The following is a 16,549-nucleotide window of genomic DNA, read 5'->3' as shown; positions in this document are numbered from 1 at the left end:
GTCTACTCACATATGAATATAACAAAACATATTCATATGAGAATAAAAAATATGAATACATATGTTTATTCAAATATTCATTCGTGAATATGTATGTTATATTCACATATGAATAGAACATAACTTGCTGCCATACATACATTATTCAAATGTGAATATAACAAAACATATTCATATGAGAATAAAAAAATATGAATACATATGTTTTATTCAAATATTCATTCGTGAATATGTATGTTATATTCACATATGAATAGAACATAACTTGCTGCCATACATACATTATTCAAATGTGAATACAACAAGAATGACTTATATATGTTCTATTCACATATGAATATAACAAAACATATTCATATGAGAATAAAAAAATATGAATACATATGTTTTATTCAAATATTCATTCGTGAATATGTATGTTATATTCACATATGAATAGAACATAACTTGCTGCCATACATACAATATTCAAATGTGTATATAACAAAACATATTCATATGAGAATAAAAAATATGAATACGTATGTTTTATTCAAATATTCATTCGTGAATATGTATGTTATATTCACATATGAATAGAACATAACTTGCTGCCATACATACATTATTCAAATGTGAATACAACAAGAATGGCTTATATATGTTCTATTCACATATGAATATAACAAAACATATTCATATGAGAATAAAAAAATATGAATACATATGTTTTATTTAAATATTCATTCGTGAATATGTATGTTATTTTCACATATGAATAGAACATAACTTGCTGCCATACATATATTATTCAAATGTGAATATAACAAAACATATTCATATGAGAATAAAAAAATATGAATACATATGTTTTATTCAAATATTCATTCGTGAATATGTATGTTATATTCACATATGAATAGAACATAACTTGCTGCCATACATACATTATTCAAATGTGAATACAACAAGAATGACTTATATATGTTCTATTCACATATGAATATAACAAAACATATTCATATGAGAATAAAAAAATATGAATACATATGTTTTATTCAAATATTCATTCGTGAATATGTATGTTATATTCACATATGAATAGAACATAACTTGCTGCCATACATACATTATTCAAATGTGAATACAACAAGAATGACTTATATATGTTCTATTCACATATGAATATAACAAAACATATTCATATGAGAATAAAAAAATATGAATACATATGTTTTATTCAAATATTCATTCGTGAATATGTATGTTATATTCCCATATGAATAGAACATAACTTGCTGCCATACATACATTATTCAAATGTGAATATAACAAAACATATTCATATGAGAATAAAAAAAATATGAATACATATGTTTTATTCAAATATTCATTCGTGAATATGTATGTTATATTCATATATAAATAGAACATAACTTGCTGCCATACATACATTATTCAAATGTGAATACAACAAGAATGACTTATATATGTTCTATTCACATATGAATATAACAAAACGTATTCATATGTGAATAAAAAAATATGAATACAAATGTTTTATTCAAATATTCATTCGTGAATATCAAACTCATTTATCTTCTACTTACTATTGAATGAAGGTAAGAACACTAACATTTCCGATAAAGATTCACCAACAATGAGAGAAACAAGATCAATGCAGAAAAATCAAAAAGGTATAAAATACATATCATATCTTATAAATGAATATTCTATATTCATTTATGAATATAATATATTTTCTTTGTAAAATGTATTTCAAAATTATTTATCTTCTACTCACTCTTTCATGAAGGTAAGAAGATTTGTATTTCTGATAAAGACCCCACAACTATGATAGAAACAAATTTGAAGAGGAAAAATGCGAAAGGTACAAAATTCCTATCATATCTAATATATTCATATATGAATAAAATTGTATATATTAGTTATATTTTTGTAATAAATAAATATTAATAAATCAACGAGCATATATCATATTCATATATCAGTAACTTATTCAAATATTATATGTTTTCATTTCCCAGATAAAAAAGAAACAAAAGTACCAAAGAAAATAAAGCATCAAAGCAGAAAAAGTCCATCAAAAAGGAAAACTCCTGAAAAACAACAACTACAAGATTCAGACTCTGATTTTGAAAGTAGTCATCCATCGAAGAAGGCAAAAAAAAGGAGTCACCAATCAAAAAAGACAAAAAAAAACCAATGGTAAAAGAATTTTACTCAATGAAAAACAGATGTTCACCAGAGGCATTACTATCTATAATCCTTGGGATGAGCAAAGAACAAAAAGAATCTGTAAGATCTATGGGTTTTGGAGCTTTGTTAAAAATGAAAATCACAGATATACCACTGAAGCTGAGATTTTATGTTCTTCAAAAATTTGATTCTGAGAGAATGGTGATAGATATTGAAGTAAAGGAACTGAAAGTAACAGCAGAGTCTGTTCATGACATGTTGGGCATACCAATTAGTGGAACCAAACTTACACAACTGGATCAATGGCCTAAGGATGATACAAGTTATGATGAATGGAAGCAACAATTTAAAAAAGATTCAATCATCCGACTGAGTGCAATCAAAAATGTTATTGTTTCTACCACACAAGTTGATTTCAATTTCAAATTGAACTTCTTAGTTCTTTTTGTCAACACGTTTTGCGAGTCAACATCAATGGGAAGATGCAACCTATTTCCCTTGAGTTATATTTCAAGAAAAACAGATATCAGCAACATAGACAGGTGCAACTATGTTTTGGACTGTCTTGTCAGAACAAAAAACTCATACATACCATACTCAGATACCAGCTTCTTTTGTTGGACCTTCAGCTTTCTTGGTGGTAAGTTATTATAATGTTTATACTCAATTTTTAATAATATTGATTATTCATAAACTAATAGCAAATATTCATATATGAATAAGAAAAATATATTTGTTCACACGTAATGCTTTACATTACTTATTAATATATAAATAAGTAAAAAATAATATTACTTGTTCATATATGAATATCAATTAGTTATCATTTATGTGCAGTTGTTCTATGCTAATAACATCCACTCAGAAGCTTTAACAGTAACACGTAAACGTCCAACAATTTGTTATTGGAGTTCAGAGAAGATTACATATCGAGAGACATTTGAACAAGAAAAAGGTAGATTTGGACTTGGAGAATTAAACGAAGAATTTGTTAATGAACAAGATGAAGGAGATACAGATCTCGAAGACAGTGATTCTGATAAAGATGAAGATCATTCTGTTGAGGTAATTAGTTTGATCATGTTAATAATATATGATTACATTAAATTCTAATCATACTTCTTTTTATTACATAGGCATATGAATCAAAAATATCTAAAATGCTTAATAGTTTCGAGAGGATGAAGGAAAAGCTGAATTCAAAGCTCAATGATGCGATAACAAAGTTCCCTGGAAAGGAAAGTTTTAGGATTTTCGAAGAAAATATGACAAATATAATTGGTGAAGAAAAAAAACAGAAGGCACAACTATTTTTGAATTTCCAAGTAATCAAACTGGATTTGAAGGAATCAATTTGACACCAATAATCGGTCAAAAAACAAATGATCAAAAAGAAAATAAAGATAAAGAGGAAAATGGTGAAGAAGACAATGATAATGATGGAAGTCAACCAGAAGAAGATTATTTTCTTGATTCAAATGAAGCAGAGAATGAAAGAATAAAGAATGATGGAGATAATAATAAAAAAGAAGGTGAAACTGAAGTAAAAGAGAAAGATGGAAAGAAGAATCAAAATGACAATGATGAAGAGAAAAAAGCTGATGATAATGAAGAAACAAATAATCATGAAGAGACTATTCAACAAACTGAAAATGAAAATTTATTGGATAAAGTTGTTGACAACATTGTGGACAATGTCCTTGGAATTGGATTCATGTTTAAATAGTCAAGAAGATGAAATCTGGAATCACCCTGAATTGAAAACTATTTTGGATAATATTGATATAGGTAAATTTTGTCTTACTTTTATTTTAAAAAAATATATAAAAATATTAATACACAATAACAATTTTGTTTATTAATTTTTGACCAGGGTCACCAATGAGTACAAGTAAAACTAATACTCTTGCAGAAAAGGAAAAATCAGAAGGTGTACATGAACAAGGAACAAAAGTTGAAAAAACAAAGGGAGATGATACAGGTAAATGAATGATTTAAAATATATTACAATATTTATATTGATTTTTTTAATAACATTGTTTATTCATAAGTGAATAATACACTATATAAATGAATAAAAAATAAAAAGTATTAATATATGATGTATATGTTTCATGCAAGGAAAACTCTGAAGATAGAAATAAAGGAGGAACAGAAGCTAAGAACACGAAAGATGGAGGTGAAGATAAACATACAAAAACTGATAAAAGAAATGCAGAAGATAAAGGTAAATAGTTGAATCACTAATAAATAAATATAAGAAGTTTTATTATTCACAAATAAATAACGCAATATACAAAAAAATAAAATTTTAATATTTCTTATTCATAAATAATGATATGCATTACTTATTCATAAATGAATACATTATTTATTCACATATGAATTACTTAATCAAAGTTCTTTATCTTTCATGAAAGAAAAAGTCAGAAAATGAAAACAAGAAAGGAGAAAAAGCTGACAAGACAAAAGGAAATAAAGGAGGTAACAATTTGGATAAACATTTCAAAATACAAACTCAAATATTATAATTAACTTATAACTATTTATATGATAAATCTTCTGGCATGCAGATACTCATCCAAGCTTTAGTCTAGGTCTCAGTCAAGATTCAGATCAAACTTCAAGTAAAAAATCTAATGAATCTTCACCAAAAAAACCACTTACAAAGAAACAAATCAAAGACGACCATCAGAAGGTTGTTATCAGATTAGCAAAGAAAAATGTTCTTAATCCAAATCCAATCTCTGTATCAATTCCTATTGAAGTAGGACCATCAAAGCATGATCTGGATCAACCAAGAGAGAAGAAGCTTGCTGATGCTTTCAAATCACCTTTCAAATGCAGAATAACAGACACAAAACCCAAACTGACACATTAGGAGAGTATTGTCTGTGAATGGTTGTTCAACTTACAAGGCAATACATCGTAAGTAACTTTATTTTATATACATTCCTATATGATTATTATATAGATAATAATCTATGACATTTTGATTATATATTTGTAGAGACGTGGTTGTCCAGACAAAATATGGTCAGATAATAGAAAGAGCAGTTATGGAAAATCTATATGCAAACACAGAGATTTTTGGAGAAGTTTTAGACACTTGGTCTAATTTACTTAACCACCAAGAACTGGAAAGGGATTTTGGAAATTCACCATACAGACTCTTCTTGAAAGTTGGAGTTTCTGTAAGTTTATGTTCTAACCTTAATTCCTTCCTTATTGATAAATGAATACACCAATATGATGTATTCATTTATGAATATTATATTTTTTTACAACTGAAATTCACATATGATTATACAAAATATGATGTATTCTTTAATATAATTATATATATTCAACTGAAATTCACATATGATTATATTGGTTACAGACTGCTTATCTAACTTCAACATTGTCCGATGAAATAAAGTATGAAAAATTCAAGGAGAACTTTCATGACAGTACCAATGGGTACAAAAAAATCTTGAACATAAAAGATATTGACATGATATGTTAATTAAAGTTGTTTTTTTATATATATTTTATCAACAAAATACTTACCATTATATACATAAAAACAGGTATTATTTCCAGTTGTTAAAAGTGCTCACATTTTTGTGATTGTCTTCAACTTAAAGAAACCATCAATTGAAATTCTAGACAACAGTGCAGTTGAGGGGGATTATGAAGGGAAATACGGAGTACTATTGAAACCTTTGGTATGTACCCAATTCACAACAACATAAAAGAACCAATTTATTACATATCTAACTTTTATTTTATTTAATGATCATAAAAATTTGTTTGTGAGATACTTTAAAGAAATAAACCATCCAAGAGCAAATGCAATCTCAAAAGAAAGTATCAAACCCCAACGACTTGAAATGACATGGAGAACAGTTAAAAACAAAGTTGATTGTGGAATCTTTGCAATGAGACATATGGAGACCTATATGAGACAACCACTCTCAAAGTGGAAACCAGGTCTTCATAAAGAAAGTGCAATTCAACAAACTACTTTAGAGAAGCTCAGGCAAAGGTATGCACACATAATGCTAACTTCTGAAATTAACATGTTGAAGGCTAAGGTGTTGGATCTTGCTGAAAATATCAAAAAGTTGAATTCAAAGTGCGTACTGATCACGCATACAAGGCTATGCAAACAATTCAAAAAAGGTTAAAAGAATATTGATGATTGCTTGTGATGAAGTGTGATGCTATAGAACAGTTTGTGTTGAAGATGAATGGATTTGAAGTACATGTAAGACGATTATGCGAAACAAATTTTGGATGGTTTGTTAAATGTTCGTTTTAATATTTTGTGAAATGCTTATGAACAGCTTTTATTATCTTGTGTTGAATGATTATGTAATATAAACAACTTCGCTTATTTCTGTCAGTTTTTTATATTTAAATATTTTCAAAGTTTATTTATGTTTATTCATAAATGAATACGAATATGATATATTCATTTATGATTAAATTAGGAGTAATATGTCAGTATAACAAAGTTCATATATGAATATAACAAATTTCAGATATAAATATAACTAACTTATTAGTAGAAACAAGTTTGCTTATTTATGTCATTTTTTTATATTCAAATATTTTCAAAGTTTATTTTTATTTATTCATAAATGAATACAAATATGATATATTCATTTATGAATAAGTTCAAAGTAATATGTTAGTATAACAAAGTTCATATATTAACATAAAAAAGTTCAGATATGAATATTACTTATTTATTAGTATAACAAATTTAACATATTTGTATTCATTTATGAATAATTTACAATATCAATATAACTTATTTTATAGTAATTTAAAAAACAAATATCAACATATCAATTTACCATATCAATATAAATGTGTATTATTCATACATGAATATTATTGTTTATTGTTTTTATCTGCATATATTCATAAATGAATAAAACCAAAAAACAGAAAAAAAAACTAAAAAATCCCTAACTGTCTTTTGCTGATTTAGCAGCTCCAACTCTTTCTGGACAAGTACGTAAATTGTGTGGAACTCGTTTTCCACATCCTGAACACATTCTATGTTCTTTTTTAGAATTTTCATATGCTACTTCACCTGCACTTGGAATTCTTTTCTTGATTCCAGAACCTTTATTGCTTTGAACTTCAGGAACATGAATATTAATATCTTCTGGAATAGGAATAGTAACACCCAAAAGCTTGCATACGACTTCACCATCTGTCTTGCTTTTCAATCCAGGAGAAATATAATCACTCTCAAATTCCTTCAACAACATTTGTTGTTTCTCAGCAAACAAAGCCAATCTCTTTTTGTCATCTCTTAGAGTATCCAAACATGATTCAAAACTATAATATGAATCATTGACTAGCTTTACATTCTCACAATCACCTGAATCGGATTGAATAGAACTAAAACGATAATTTCTTGATATCACATCCTTTCTCCATCTTTTCAAAATGTACCTTTCAGGAATTTCTTTAACACCACATCTGATCATTATTGTAAAATCATGTCTGCATAAAACACCCATACGCTTAAAATGTTCACAATTGCAATTTATTTCTTTCTCTTCAGCTTTTATTTCAACCTGATACAAAAACAAAATTTACACATTTACATTCATATAAGAATCCTCATATCAACACTCATATATTCATATAATATTCATATATTCATATATGAATATTGATATTCATATATGAATATTCTCATATTCATATATGAATATTATAAATTTTTTCATAAAAAACTAGTAAAATTACCTTAAATTCATTTTTAAATTCACTTTTACTCTTGTTGTGCTGCACAATGTAAACTTCCCAACCATCTTCAATACCAACATATGAGTATGTACAGAAAAAACATGCTTTATATATTTCTTTTTGCACCTCAAAAAATAATGTACTTGTATAAACCTTTGATGCTTGCAGTTCTATTTCTCGAGGTGTTTGCATTTTATATGATGCTTTCTTTGATGCCTTATCAAGCTCTCGTTGAGTATTCCTTTGCTTTTGAATGGCAGTGTCGTAATTCATCATGAAATTCAAAAGTAAGTTCCCACTTTCTGAGTATGTATTAAAGAATGAATTCATACTCTCTGACCTCGATGTAGTCTTCATCACATTGGAATATCACTAAAATATCTAGGTATCCATGAATCACGTATTGTAAACATGTCTTTAAACCATCTTGTGTCTTCAAGATTGAATTCCTTCATAACCAAACCCCACTTCACCTCAAATAGATCAGGTTTCATATTAATGTCCCAAACAAGCTTCGAAAACCTTTTTCTAAAGTCTGTGTTCGTAAATAAATCATCTGATATCTGTATTAAAACAAAAATATTCATAAATGAATAAATAATAATAAGTAAAATAACAATCAATATTCATAAATGAATATACTAATAAGTAATATATTTGAAATATATTAAAATAATACCTTTTTTTTCAACTTTTTCATTATATGCCACATACATAATCGGTGCTTTGAATTACGAAACACATTCTCAACAGCTTGTTTTATTGCAGCATCTTGATCGGTTAAAACAAGTGTTGGTTTTTTCCCATGAGTTTTAAGAAATGCTTTAAGCAACCAAGAGTAAGACTCAATGCTTTCATTGCTTAGCAACCCAGATCCAACAGTAACCGATTTTTTATGATGGTCAATAGCAGTAAACGGAACAAAAACCATTCGATACCTAACACACAAAAAAATGTTCATTAAAGTCAATTTTTGATGTATTAATAAGTGAATATAAAAATATTCATATATGAATAAGCTATAAACAAAAGTAGATAAAATAACTTATTTGTTTGTTCGGAAAGTCGCATCAAACGAGATAACATCACCAAATTCAACATAATATGCCTTCTCCATTTCATCAGCCCAAAACATACAGTCCAAAACATCATCTTGACAATTAAACTCAAATGAGTAATTTGGATAGTGAGCTCGACGGTCATTCATTGTGTTTACAATCATTTGGGCATCTTTATAACCAATAACCCTGTTGATATCTCTCCTTAAATTTTTATAGTCAACTACTTTGGGCTTTACAAACTCATACCCACCTCTCAGACTTGCCCTCAGCTTATGAGCCATAGTTGGACCTATTTTTGATGTGGAAGCACGCACAATAAACTCTTTTTCTGAATATGACATTTGTCTCGCTTTTTTTAAATCGCTTCTCTTCTCAAGTGGATGGTTGTGAAGTTCATCAAACTGAAAAACTTTATAATCTGGAGTTCCACACACAGATTCAAATATAATCTTTGCTTGACAACCAATAGCTCTTGAATTTGAATTTCGTTTCCTCCTAACACCACTTGTACCTAATGTGTCACAAGATTTCTTTTTCTGTTTACCACCACGATTACATATAACATGTTTCTTCTTTATAATCTTGTTATCAAACCTTGACTGTGTGCTCAGTCTAACATCAAAACCACCAATTTCAGCATACTCAGAATACATTTTGATAGCCAACTTTAATGATTTGAAGATTAAACCCTTAAATGGAATAAGTTGAACAGGTACATCTGGCTTATAGACATGTTCTCCAATTATATCATCACAATATTGCGCATCATGTACTGAACTTGAAGATTCACCACCTAAAATAATAATGCATGAATAAAACAATAATATATATGAATACATGAAACTCATATAAATAAAACAAAAAACATTCATATATGAACAAGGTTGTAGAACTCGCTACTCGGTACCTGCTCGGCCGACTGGGGAGTAGCGAGTACTCGGGGAGTACTCGGATTCGGTAATTCATGTAGAAATATTTTTAGGAAAATTATATATGTCAAAATCATAAGTTAAAATCATAATTTGATTGAAATATATAACAAAATTAAATACATGTGAATACATAAAAACTGAAATACACACAATTGTCTCACTTCGTGAATAATTATTGAAAATTTAAGATATAAATGTAGTAATAATCACATGTCTGTGTTAAATAATAAATCATTAAGTGTATTATACATATTAATCTTGAAAATTTTGGTTTTTTTCTCTTTTTATGACAATTTTGACCATTTGACCGAGTTTGACCGAGTTGGCCGAGTTTGACCGAGTAGGCCCGAGTAAGACCGAGTAATACCGAGTAGGCCCGAGTTAGAGAGATGTTGACCGATTTTTGACCGAGTTTGACCGATTTTTTTACCGAGTTTGACTTAATCCGAGTTTTTTCGCCGAGTTCACATTACTCGCCTCGGTGGAGGGCCGATTCCGAGTAATCGGCCGAGTAGGCCGAGTTTTGCAACACTGTATATGAATAAAACATTCATATATGAATACATAAAATTCATGAGGATTCAAAATATATAAAATAAAACATAACTTATCCATATATGAATAAAACGAAAAAAATAATAAATTCGAAATTACAATTATCACATGTTTATTCATATATGAATAAGACAACAATTTATTCATATTAACATATTCATAAGTAAATAAATGATAATCAACAAAATTAAAAACAACAAAATAATTCAATAACTGATACCTTCAAAAAATGAGTTCTCAACATCTCTTCACTCTCACTCATAGAAGAATACAAATCACCATCAATAACACTAGAATTCGACATAATACACCAAATGATCTATATAAATAAACAAAAACAATCTTAATATCGTATATATCTCACAAAAAAAGTCGTAAAGATGAAAACCTGGTTAATTTCGAATATATCTCACCTCAACGTACAAAATATCTGAAAGAAACTTAAATCATATATGATCAGATGATGTAATTAAGCAATCTCTCTCAGTTCAGAGCGTAAAAACTACAACGATATATCCGATTAAAAATTAAATCAGCTCCGATTTGAAATAAATATCTCAAACTACTTAACAAAAATCCGATGAAATAACTCCAATACATATTCGAAACTTGATAATCTTGATAATGAACTCCGATGAAACAACTCCAAAACGAAGATAATAAGCGTAAATCCAAACAAATTATAAAAAGCAATAATCTTGATAATGAACTCCGATCTATCCGATTCAAACGATATACATACCTGATCAAATCGGAAACTGAATACGAAGTAGAAAACTGAAATACAGATGCGAAACTTCACGATTAATGGAATAAATACGTACAATTGCTAACGAGTTATATAAAGAAAATAATCTTGATAATGAATTCCTCATATCCGATTAAAACGAGCTAAAGATATCATCAAATTGGAAACTGATAACAACGAACAGCTAAGTTCTATGTAAAAAAGTTGGTAATTTACAAAGATACCCTTAATGAAAATGGACACGCGCATTTTTTTTTAATTTGAACATGTTAGATAAATGATTGGCTGAGAATGATTCCCCCATTCTCAACCTTTTTTATTTTCTCAATCGAACTTACCTATATATATATATATATATATATATATATATATATATATATATATATATATATATATATATATATATATATATATATACACACACACACACACACACACACACGCACACACACACACACACAGAGGGTTAAGTTCAAGTGATGACACCGTTTAAAATGAGAACGTGCGGACAAATTTCAACCATTAGATTTGTTGTATTTAAGGGTCAAGATTTATTGACGGTGTCCAATATGTATTCTGTCATGATTTTTGTATGGAAAAATATTCAACAGTGATTTATACGTGTTTAATGATAATTATGTAACAACCAATAATCATAAAAAATGTAAGTTTATTGTGACATCCCCATTTTCACGGCCAGAAAAGACCGATTTTGTTTATGCTTTATAAAAATCAGAGTACCCTTTTTAATAAAAATGTTGCGAAATTTATTCGCAGAAAAACATGATAAATACGTTATCAAGGCATTTCCGAAGAAATGTATTTTATTCGTTTTAAAACATTGGGATGTCATTGTCAATACAGAAACATAAGCATAAACAGAACTTACATTCATTTTCACTAGTGATTTATATCTCCTTAATCTCTCAGTGTAATGTAACTTCATATCGACACCTGTGATTCAAATAAACTGAGTGGGTCAGGTTGGGAAACCTGGTGAGTACATAGGGTTTTCAACCCACAATAATATAGTTATTATGTTTAAACATCATACAATCAACCCAATTACCCATCCCCATTATCTTCTTTACTCTTAAGGATCTACCCTAAGAATCAGCTATTCCTCATTCATTTATTCCTAAGGATTATCCTAAGGAATCGGCACGAAATCCATCGTTGCCACGATTTTCTCGACGGGCACTAAATCCATAGTTACCAAGGTTTGCTCAACAGGCGCTAACTCCATAGTCGTCGGGGTTTACTCAATAGGCGCTAGCTCCATAGTCGCCGAGGGTTATCTCGTTTATTGACAATATCGTTTTCGAGAGTCCACTCGCAATACATGTCAATGGGTTTTTAGAGTACACCGGTGAACACATCGTTCACAATACCTACAGGTTGCGAGCCTGCTAGTGTTCCACTGGACTGTCTAGAATAGTCTGTGGTTGTCATCCATACTCTGCTAGATGACGGGGCCAACATTTGGGAACAAGGCTTCTCACATCGTCCACCTCTCACCCTTACCTCATGGTCTATATCACCTCTCAAATCATCATCCAACTCATATTTCATCTACCCATGTTTTACCCAACATATTATGTAGATATAAAATATATATATACAGTTTAAATCATTTAAAACATGTATAAAATTGTTCATCCAGCATAGATAGCAAGTATACAGATAATATTCACACATACCACATAATTTATATTAAATACTTCATATCTATGTGTAAGATGAAAGTAACTATGCACTCACCTGATAAGGTGGTCACTCGGTACTCGGACAACGCTTCGTTAATCTTAAAACAATTTCCCTCGGACAAAACCTAGTATCATTACCACTAGAGTTTAGTCTAACGTTAACCGCGACTAATTAATAGTCTAGATATTATTACTATTATATAAGCGTCAAGCAACACTCTTATATAACTCATAATAATAGCCCAAATAAATATTTTAAGGTCCTAATAATGTTACTATATTAAAACATAAGCTATACTAAAGATAGGGTAGGCATAGCTCACTTACAGTGGGTTTTTCGCAAAACCGGGCTTCACCAGAGCAGCGTTCCCGAGCCGAAGGGCTCCTTTTCTCGGGACTCCGGGAGCCTCGGGGCTTCCTTCGGGTGCTAGGGGGTTTACCATGACTTTAGGGAGCTTAAGGGAGGCTAGAGAGAGAGAGAGAGAGAGAGAGAGAGAGTATAGAGAGAGAAAGTGAAGTTGGGATGGTGTGAAGAATGAGGGAACCCGACACCTCTATTTATAGGCTGGAATCCTGCTCTACTCGTCGAGTAGGAGGTCCTACTCATCGAGTCCATGGCCAGGTGTCACCACCTGGTGGCTTGCCTTGGGGAGAAAGCCTTGGCCCATATTCAGCCACGTCACCCGATTTCGCACAGCACCCTGCCAACTTCTAAACCCCGTAACTTTCACATACGAGCTCCGTTTTCGACGTTCTTTATATCCACGCGTAGTTAAAAACAAGATCTACAATTTTCATTTAGACTCCATTGGCTAATTATCGACCGATCTTAAATTTAATTGTAGGAGGAGATTAGACTGTTAAATGACCGCGGAAAATTCGTAACTCCTTCATACGGACTCCGTTTTCGTATGTCTTTTTATCATTGAGTTCCTATTAATGAGATCTTCAACTCTCATTTAGGTTGCGTAGGCCAAAAACCGCTCGAACTAAAATTCGAGTTTCGGGTCGTGCACTGCTATGCCAAATCTTAGAAAATTCATAACTTCCTCATACGAAGTCCGATTTGGGCGTTCCTTTTTTGTATGTTCTCGGTTTAACGTATACTACAACTCTTGTTTAGATCAATAAGGCAAAAAAGTCCTCTATCGTAAATTCACTATTTACGTCTCCCGGTGCAGTGCCGGTTTTGCCGAAAAACTTCGACGGGCCATAACTTATTCGTTATAAATCGGATTTCGGCGTTCTTTATATGTACGGAACCCTTGAGACATATTCTACAACTCGTGAGACATATTCTACAACTCGGTTAAGATTATTTATTCTAAATAATCTTTTGTCGAAAAGTCATTTTCGACCCCTATTATTTCTAAATTGACTAGCCCGGATCTATGGGCGTTACAATTATCTCCCCCTTAGGATGATTACGTCCCGAAATTATCAACGAAACGGGGCTCACATGATGACTCCATACGCCATCTCTTCATCCTAAGTAATAACCGTAACTTTGATGTTTCTTCGAACGAGTATCTAACTCTAAGACTTCCTGACTGCAGGCGGTGCCCGATCTTGGACCCGCTCTCTATCTCATGTTAGACTTCCAATCATGATCTTCATGTCACGATCTCGATCCTTATTGGAGACTCCTTCTTTAACAGACTTGAGATAAGTTTCTTCCTTCGATTATTATAATAGACCAATGGGTCATGTTCTAATGACCTCTCATCGTATGATGCATTGCTTGGACTCAGGTCTTTTAGAGTCAAATTCCAGAATAGACTATACCTTCCTTCATGTTCTAATCATATCTTAAATGGTAGCATTTCTAGCTACAAGCAACTATCGCGATACCTCTACCGATCGCTTTGATTATCTTTTATTTCAATCTTCCGGCTTAAGTCGGATGCTACATCAAACTTGCTTCTCTGAACCACGTAACACACTCATCTTGGTCGGACTCGATATGATATGACCTCTAGGGTCAGAATAACAATCATCTTCTCAGTCATTACCGAAACGATGGTAACGACATACTTGAATAAAACGGAATCAATTACTAGCTTCTTGGTAACCTTGTGACTTTCCCTGGTCCAAGTGTGAGTCTTGTGCTTCCGGTAGTATAGGCCTCTACTACCATTCACACCTACTCATACTCGTCCCAAGTATTTTCTCGCAGTTTTCCAAGTCACCATACAAGTAAATCACACAACAGCTTAACACATCAGATAGCAAAACGAAGGTTTTTATATTATTCCATGGAACGATTACATAGGCGTTCAAGTTCACCCTATACTATGCTTCTAATAGGCTACACCACATAGTACTATCTACATGACTACTTCGTGACTTGCTCCTCAGATATCTGTCCTCACTCCTGATTCCTTGTATTGTTAGATGCTTCGTTAAGCTCTTGCTGCTTCATTTTTCTTCGGGCAGTCCCTAGATAAATGCCCTTCTTTGTTACATCCGTAACACACCTTCTCACTAAATGTACACTCTTTGGGGTAATGCCCATTCCTTCCACATTTGTAGCAAGTCACCTCTTTTCCAAAGTGTTTATTTTTGCACTGCTCACACCATTTTTCTTTACCTCATCCTTTGCCAGGTTTTGAGAACATGTTGTTCTTGTTGGACCTTTAAGGCCCTTCAAATTTCCTCTTCTTGCCAACTTCAATCTTGTTGGCAGTCTTGTCGTTGATTATTTCTTCAACGGTCTTAGCAACCCAGATGGTTGCCTCAATAGTAGGTGCTTGGCGTACTGGCACAGTAAGTTCATCCTTACTTTGTTGAAGTAATCGTCTAGTCTCTTCCATCTGACGATCCAACATCATCTGCATCATTGCTTGTACTCCTGCCATTGTGATTGGCTCGGGTGCAACTGCTACCTCTGGCACACGCTCAATTTCTTGTGGCTCGGGCTGCGGGTTACCGCTTCCAAATCCGTTTCGAGTGCTCACCATGTCGATCTATACACCAAGTCGGACGTTCGGTGTGTAGTGACGAGAATTAAGATAGGAAAGATTTTATTTACGATCGACGTGTAAATCTATTTATTACTCCGAAAAGTTACATGCCAATTCTAATACCGTAATTAAACGTTTAGAAATCTGAGCACCTAAAATTTCCAGATCCGGTCGGTAATAGACCATAGATCCGATCAGACATTTAGCATCATAAATCATTTAGCACATAAAAGCATGTTAGGTATTTTCCTAAATTAGCCAGTGCTTGTGTATATTCATGTGTATTACCTAAATTTTATTAGACACACTCCTCACAATCATTGCTTATCATTCTAAGTTTAAGTCTAGTAATAAAACCATATTCCTAGTTCGCTTAAACTAATGCTCTGATACCAACTGTGACATCCCCATTTTCACGGCCAGAAAAGACCGATTTTTTTATGCTTTATAAAAATCAGAGTACCCTTTTTAATAAAAATGTTGCGGAATTTGTTCACAGAAAAACATGATAAATACGTTATCAAGGCATTTCCGAAGAAATATATTTTATTCATTTTAAAACATTGGGATGTCATCGTCAATACAGAAACATAAGCATAAACAGAACTTACATTCATTTTCACTAGTG

General features: G+C 31.2%; 1 protein-coding gene across 1 annotated transcript; it reads right to left on the bottom strand.

Moving 5' to 3' along the window:
- Nucleotides 1-7,160: 7,160 nt before the first annotated feature.
- LOC145127517 (protein FAR1-RELATED SEQUENCE 5-like) lies at nt 7,161-15,771 on the bottom strand. The gene is made up of 7 exons (XM_079062703.1): nt 15,624-15,771; nt 9,033-9,810; nt 8,636-8,894; nt 8,357-8,519; nt 8,100-8,258; nt 7,957-8,021; nt 7,161-7,781 (listed from the first exon to the last, which is right to left on the bottom strand). The coding sequence occupies exons 1-7, from the start codon at nt 15,769-15,771 to the stop codon at nt 7,161-7,163; spliced, it is 2,193 nt and encodes a 730-aa protein (XP_078918829.1).
- Nucleotides 15,772-16,549: the final 778 nt, after the last annotated feature.

This window comes from Lactuca virosa, chromosome 7 (genome assembly GCF_052849685.1).
Source record: "Lactuca virosa cultivar CGN04683 chromosome 7, Lactuca_virosa_CGN04683_v6, whole genome shotgun sequence".
NCBI lineage: Eukaryota > Viridiplantae > Streptophyta > Magnoliopsida > Asterales > Asteraceae > Lactuca > Lactuca virosa.
This window is presented reverse-complemented; position numbering and strand designations above follow the sequence as displayed.